This window comes from Grammomys surdaster, unplaced genomic scaffold, assembly GCF_004785775.1.
Source record: "Grammomys surdaster isolate TR1022 unplaced genomic scaffold, NIH_TR_1.0 124525, whole genome shotgun sequence".
Classification (NCBI taxonomy): Eukaryota; Metazoa; Chordata; class Mammalia; order Rodentia; family Muridae; genus Grammomys; species Grammomys surdaster.
In genome coordinates this window covers 397,952-405,795 of record NW_021619512.1, presented here as the reverse complement: position 1 = coordinate 405,795, position 7,844 = coordinate 397,952, and the positions used below count along the sequence as shown (strand labels likewise).

At 39.6% G+C, this 7,844-nt stretch overlaps 1 protein-coding gene across 2 annotated transcripts in view; it reads left to right on the top strand.

The window, feature by feature from the left end:
- Positions 1-7,198, top strand: part of Ifi16 (interferon gamma inducible protein 16) — a 20,596-nt gene extending 13,398 nt beyond the window's left edge. For both annotated transcript variants that reach the window (XM_028784632.1, XM_028784631.1), the window contains 3 exons: positions 2,308-2,724; positions 4,781-4,969; positions 6,798-7,198. In XM_028784632.1, coding sequence (XP_028640465.1) covers positions 2,308-2,724; positions 4,781-4,969; positions 6,798-6,896 — 705 coding nt within the window. In that variant the 3' untranslated portion in view covers positions 6,897-7,198. The remainder of the gene's footprint in view (positions 1-2,307; positions 2,725-4,780; positions 4,970-6,797) is intronic.
- The last annotated feature ends 646 nt before the right edge of the window (positions 7,199-7,844 follow it).

The window sequence follows — 7,844 nt, the reverse complement described above, 5'->3', positions numbered from 1 at the left end:
CTGCAGGATACCGGGGTCAGCGGCGGCGGCTGGCGTCAGCTCCAGGCTGGGCCAGCAGGGGTGGGCAAGCGGCCTCCGGGGTCAGGGGCGTGGAAGGAACCAGCGGAGCCGGCCCAGGGCCTTCAGCAACCGACGGGGCAGGGCTCGCTCCACAGCGGCCTCTGGTCGCCCGAAAACCGGAGCGGGACCTCCGTCCCAGCCCCCGAAAGCGAGAAAGTGTTATCAGCTCTTTTAGTTCAGCTTGCTCTTCCACTAAGGGGAGAGGAGAGCGTTGTCCTTTGAAGTGCGCGACTGGCGACTGGCGAGGAAACGCGAAAACACTCCGACAGCAGGAGACCTTGCACCACACAGCAGTAGTAGTTTAATGTGAGCTCTGGAATTATATATATACAGTTTCGGGGAAAGAACAGGTAGCCCCTATTGGTTTGGCTTGGGTGTTTGAGGATGCCTTATTTGCATGGAGGTGCTATCCTACGTGATAAGAGTCACGGGTCTCTTTGTGGGAAGTGGAAGCTAAGAGGGCCATCAGCGTGGGAATTCTGAAACAACCTCCCGTCCTGTGACCCTTTCCAGGCCGAGGTTTCCGGGGCTTCGAAGATTTCTACCAAGCTTTCTGGCTTTCTCATAGCCCACTGCCCCACATCTTACAACCTGAATTGGGGTCACCAGAATCTATGCAAAGGCTGGACACAGGAAAATCCCATGTATAATCCCAGTGTGCCCCAAAACAGAGACTGAAGGCACTGACAAGAGGATCTGCAAAATCTCACAGGTCAGCTTGTTAGACATGCACAGCAAGGAATTAGAGAGACCTTATCTCAGACACAGTAGAAGGTGAGAGCTAACATGAATGTTGTCCTGTGATCACAGACAGACAGACAGACAGACACACACACACACACACACACACACACACACACAGAGAGAGAGAGAGAGAGAGAGAGAGAGAGAGAGAGAACAGAGAAAAACACAGAGACAGACACACACACACAATATGTCTTGAATTTCCATTCAATCAACCAATATAAATTTAAATTATTTTATTATCTGAAACATTGCAGTAGTTCATACATTGTATAAATAATCCTGTGTGGGTTGGCTTTAGGCTTTTTCCAGTATTTTCTATTCCTGTAAGCACCACGAACCTCTTTCCTTTCTAAAGAAGTATATAACATCTGCTCCTGAAGTCCTATGTACTTTTTGGCAGGTGTTCTTAGCACTATTCTGAGGTACTTCTTAAGTCACACTGGGAACGTGCCACTTCCTAAGGTTAGAAAACATAGGACCACATTGACAAAAAGTCACAGTTAAGCCCTGCCATTCACGGGTTTCCATATCAGGTCACAGCAAGTCCTGTTGGTTTATAGCTACCTCCCTGCATTGGTCTCTAGGTTTTCTGGGATTGTCACCATTCTTCTCTATTTCAGAGAATTAGAATTCATAATTCTAATTCATAAATGATGAATTCATAAATTCATAAATGAATGAATTCATAAATGATGCAGAGTAGCTAGATGTGGTGGCATACACCTATAATTCCAAAAAAGGCGGGTGGACCTCTGTGAGTTCAAGGCCAGACAGCCTGTTCTATATAGCAAGTTCAGAGCCAGCCAGAAATACATATTGAGACCTTGTATCAAAGGGATAAAGAAAGAGCTGGGAAAAGAAAGAAAGAAAGAAAGAAAGAAAGAAAGAAAGAAAGAAAGAAAGAAAAAAGAAAGGGAGGAAGAAGGAAGGGAGAGGGGAAGGAAGGGATGGAGGGAGGGCGAGATTGGGCTATGCAGTCTGTGGGATACTGTGGGAACAGACAGGTGGTCAAATAACCCTTTCTATTCCAAATTCAGGATTCTTCTCCAGGGCTGATCTTAGGCAAGTGGAAGAATTTCTAATCTGAATTATTCAAATCAGCAGAGCCTTTGGGTTGCTTCCAGTGGCTGCCTATCCAGTGGCTGTTTTACAAGACAGTACTGATTTTGTGTGTTTGTGTGTGTAAAGACTTATAACCTATGTTTTAAAAATGTGCTGTTATGCTCATTAGACTTGGCGTAAAGCTTACAGGAAGACAATTTGTCTAGCATTCACAAGGTCTTGAGTGTATGGCCAAACACCACCAAAGTATTAATGCAACCTATTTACCTACTGTGAGTAATTACAACATGCTGGCATTACTGCCAAGATCTCCATTCATTTCCCATCACTTATGTCAGCATATTAAGCATTGCTTAGATTCCTCCACTCTGCTTAATAGTACTATTCCTTAGTGTTTATATTAACTGTGCCTTGTTTTCCTGTGTTGATTCTATGCAGAAACCAAGACTGAAGAATGTACCTAAACAACCTTCTGAAGAAGATGGTTACCAGCAAGGTTCCAAACAAGTGATGGTGTTAAAAGCAACAGACCCGTTCACATATGACATGAGACAAGACAAAAGGATGTTCCATGCTACCGTGGCTACTGAGACTGAATACTTCAGAGTGAAGGTGTTTGACATAGCCCTCAGGAAAAAGTTCACCCCCAAGAAAGTCATTGTCATCTCGAATTATACCGGCTACAACGGGTTTCTGGAGATATACAGAGCCTCCTGTGTATCAGAAGTGAATGGTGACAATGTGATGAATGTCCCATATTCCCTGATAAAAAGAGCCAACGCAACACCTAAAATTAATACTCTTTGTACACCAAGAGGAAGAACATTTGTGAATGGAATATTCACCGTATATATGGTAAACTGTTAAATTATTTTGTAAAATTTCATTTGCAACCTCAGATTTCAAGTCTTAGCTTGGCAGCTGGAGTATGGTCATTTTTCTGCACACAGGAAAACAAGGCCTGACTGATCAGGGAGCAGAAAGTGAAATTTCCCATTTTAAGGTGTGAGATGGTTGCTTCTCATTGTTTTCAAGGTATCCACATAAAAATGCTTTAGAAAGAGACTCTACATAAAGCCTGGCAAACCCTGGTATTTTGCTGTGATGATCCATTTACAGTATCCTTACCCTTATCAGTAGCAATTTAATTATCAATACTGGTAGAAGTCTTTGCACAGATTCTTTTTTCTTGGACCTTTATCTAGAGCGTTTCTCAGTCAATATAAACCATCCTTATCAGAGACGTCACATGTACTTTACAAATAGAGCACAGGTGGTTGATAGCCTGTGATCTCTGAGCTATCTGTAGGGCCAGGCCACATCTGACTCCCTCAGACTTTTGTTTCTTTCAGTCAGTCTCTGTAACCCTTATCTTGAGCATTGTTTTTCAGGCAATAGAATTCATCTTTATGGAGGAGGTTATATATGCCTGGTAAAGAGTTTCAATGTAAACATGTCTTAAGCTTTCTTTTACACATAGAATTGAGTTAATTATCATCAAGAAACTTTTTTCCAAAATTGTACTGTAATTAAATATGCCTAAAATAAATTTTCTGGCATCAGACTCTGGAAGTTTAAAACAACACCAGCTTCTGAGTAGGGCTAAACCGGATTCCCTTTCTTCCTCCTGTAGATTGACACCCTGCTAGCCCTGATGCTTGTGGAGATCTTCCACATACTTGTCTTTCTGGATCCATGTTACATGAATTTGCATATTTGCTAGTTCCATGTATTTACCTGCAAATTTCATTTTTTACAGCTAAATAGTATTCTATTTTATATACACATTATATTTTCATTATCTATTCATCAGCTGAAGGACATTTAGATTGTCATCATCTCCTAGCTATTGTAAATAAATCAGTAGCAAATATGGCTGAACAGGTGCTTATGGAGTAGAGTGTCAATTCTTTTGGGCATATGCCAAGCAATGGTGATATGGAAAATACATTTTGTCTTTTAGGGCATTCTCTACACTGATTTCTAGAGCACCAATTTGCAATGACACCAACAGTGAACTGGGGTTCACAGTCACATCAGCATTTGCTGACCAATGTTTTCATGATCTTAGTCATTCAGATTAGGTTTAGATTTATCAAGTGATTGTTGAGCAATTAAGGTTTATTTGAAATCTTAAGCAAGTATAACAGACTAGAGAAATGCAGGTTTGTTTGTTTGTTTTTTAACCTCACGTTAAGACAGAGGATAAAAGAAATGTAGGGTGGACTGAGGAATTCTTAGACTTGAGGTGTATCTTTCAGTACCAATTCCCCTACAAACACCATGCTTAGAAGACCCAACCATTGTTTAAAGTGTGGTGTTGTACATATTCACCAGTGGAATCTTGCTTTTATCCATGGTGTTTCTGTGTAGTATGTTTAAATGACTGTGCAAGTACACCTTAGCAAAGCAAACCAAATACAAGAGAGGAAAGCAGAATTGGGTGGTACAGATTTAATGTTTGAAGTACTTGGAATAGAGTAAATACATGTAAGCATAGAGAAAGCACTGACTGTTTAGCGGAGACTTGAATAGTCTCAAACTTACAATGAGCCACAAGTCACTTTTCTTAGTTCTAGTGGCATTACCTAAGACACCCACAATGGCAATCAGCTTTACTCTGATTTTTCTCTACTTGGACTCCTTAAGAACTCGTATCTCTACCCATGTGGTAGAAAGAAATGTTTTCTAGAATAATCCATCAGATAAAGACCTTAAATAAGAAACTCTTGAGAGGCATTTCCTAGGACAGGATATATAAACCAAAATTCCTGAAGCTGTCTTGTTCCCATAATTCTAAACCTAGGACTGCATTTACCATAACAAAGACAATCTTAAACTATTTATATCTTATAGATGTCTCAACCCCTGACACATTTCTCAGAAGATGAATGGATTTTTTTTTTTTCAGAAAACAGTGAAGAGTGAATTCATTTACTACGGAATAGAAGATAAAACAGGGAGGATGGAAGTGGTGGTCTATGGACAGTTTGCCAATATGTACTGTGAGCCTGGAGATAAGCTTCAGCTCGTCTGCTTTGAACTGAGCTACAGTTTGGATAAGTGGCAGCTGAGATCTGAGAGGCACAGTTATATGCAGGTGTGTGCTCTAAGGTATCATAGTACTTCCTAACAATCACTTTTAATACTCTGGTAAGACCTGGCTATAACAGAAAGAAAATTAAGTTTTAAGCATTAATGTATGTGAACATTTTCTTACCATAGTTTTAAAAATAAGGCTGTTTTTCTTTGTTTTGTTTCATTTTACTTTTGTTTTTAATTCTTCCATAGAATATATTCTTATCACAGTTTCTCCTCCCAGATCCTCCCATCTCTCCATCTACCCAACTCTACCCTACCTTTCTCTCTCTATCTTTAGGAAACAAACAACCAAAACAAAATAACCAGAATAAAACAAAAAAGTATGTGTGCATATGTGCGTATGTGTGTCTGTGTGTGTATGTGCATGTACATACACACACACACACACACACCACAGAAACAAGAGATCAGAAACCATAATCTACAAGCAAAACAACAATAGGGTAAAAAAAGTCCAAAGCATTATGTAACAATAACAACAACAAAAATATCCACAATGATCCTTAAATTCATTTTGATTTGGCTATCTACATGTGGTTTGTATGTCCAGTGAGACCCCATTGGAGAAAACTAATTTTTCCTTTGCAAGAAGCTGTCTACTGGAAAGAGCTTCTTGGTTAGAGATGAGTGCTTATATCCATGTCCCCTTCACAGTGTGGGACTTGTGCATGCCCTGTGGAGTCTTCCTCAGTCTCTGTTGTGAGTTTGTTTGTGTGTTGTTCCTGCTGTGTTTCAAAAGTCTTGTTTCCTTAGTGTCTTCCATACTTCTGCTCTCACTTTTTCTGCCTCCTTGTCCACATACTTCCCTGAGCTCTGAGAGAAGGAATTGGATGAAGATATCCCATTTAGAACTGAATGTTCCAAGGTTTCTAACAATCTGCATATTGTCTGAATTTGGGTCTCTGTGTTAGTTTCCACCTACTGAAGGAGGAAACTTGTCTAGTGATGGCTGAGTGAAACACTTATCTATAGGTATAGCAGAATATCATTAGGAGTCATTCTGTTGCCACATTCCTTAACAGACAATAGTATTTGGTTTTCTCCAGGTCTCTGGTTTATCCAGTAAATGGAGTAAATCATGATAAAAAAGAAAATAATCAGAAAGACTTTTAAACTATTATTCCTTAAGTAAAAAATAGAATTGATGTATTTCTCAAAACAGAGAAATTATGTTATAGGAATTTGGGTCTTATGTGTTTAAAACTCCAGCTCTGATATTTTTAAATTGACTGAAGACCCTGAAGCTCAGGGGTTTCTATGAAATAATGTCCATCACAGAAGACCATGAACAGAACTCACAACATACATCATATGTTTCACAGGATGCTTTAAGAAATCAGAGCACAAGTTACCAAGATCCATGTAATTGTCACACACAGAGATTCACTATACACTACCAAAGATCAATACTAATGCATAGTTAAAATATAGAAACTGACCTATTCATTCACATAGAAATGCTTCCAGATCTCTGTTACTCTCAGTACCATAAGTCAAACACTCTGAATCCGCATCCCCATACCCCAGCAGCTGCCTCAGGCATGCCTCTGTACTGTCCTTTTCTGTGCAATGAAATCTTCTCAACTCCTGTCTTTGGAATTTAATTTCTCCCTCTCTACTCCTGCTCTTCTATCTGTGCCCAGGCCTAGTAGGTAGAAGTGTCTCATTTTATGCTTTCAAGTAGTGGGAGTGAAGCTAATTCCAAAGATCCACTAAAGGAATTAGTGAAGGAGAAGAACGGGAGGTGATTCAGAGAGACAATATGGGTAAAGGAGAGTATTGCAAGCTACGTCAACTGACCTGACTGCATCCTTTTCTTCCTCAAGGTCATCCAGGCTAGGCAGAGAGACCATGAACCTCCCAATCTTCATGCAGTTATTGAAACAGCTCAAACCCCCCACGCATGGATCCCTGAACAGCAATAGTAATGAAGTTGTCCTGATAAACGGCAAGTGCAAAAGTAACAAATGTGCATATGACATACAGTGAATGAACATATGACATACAGTGAATGAACATATGACATACAGTGAATGAACATATGACATACAGTGAATGAACATATGACATACAGTGAATGAACTACATATAAAATCCAGCTCTTGATCCTAGGAAATAGTATTCTTTTAATTTGTTCCTTATGCATTTTAGATTCTATACATTCCATATTTCAATCCGTATGTCTCAAAATATGAAGAAAGAAAAATAAACATTTTATTTAAATGGCTGCTTCCTCCAGAGTCTCTTTTATTCATTTATAAGTCATTATAAAATAAATTGTTTGTACAATCAGACAATCAGGGGAAAACACAGAGCATTCAAGAAATATGCCAGATTGTTCTATGGGTGTGATAGTAAAGGATAAAACCCTTTTCTTGAAGGACCAGTCTGTGTTCCAATCAGAGAAATCAAGTTAAAAACAATGTAGGGTCTGGAGTCCAGTATAAATGGCAATTATCAAAGACTTGTGTTCGAGGGAGGATTTCAATGGCGAAAGAAAGAAAGAAAGAAAGAAAGAAAGAAAGAAAGAAAGAAAGAAAGAAAGAAAGAAAGAGAAAGAGAGAAAGAAAAGGAGGTGAGGGGATGTCTTTTCAAAGTTCGTCCCTGGACAGGGTGTGAATAATTATTTTACCAAATGAAGTTTCTCTGGTGGTTTCATGAAGTCCCTTATCTGCTAGAATATTTAGCCCTGTGATGTGGGTCAACATTTATTTACTCACAACCCAGGATTCCTCAGAAACTCTCCCACTGCTGTTCCTGGCTTTCACTCTTAAATGTCTAGAGCTACTAGGAGGTATTCCAGGAAAAGACTTGTATGAGACAGATATTGAAGGTAATTAGCTTGTTTTTGAGTAGAAAAACATCACAAGGGT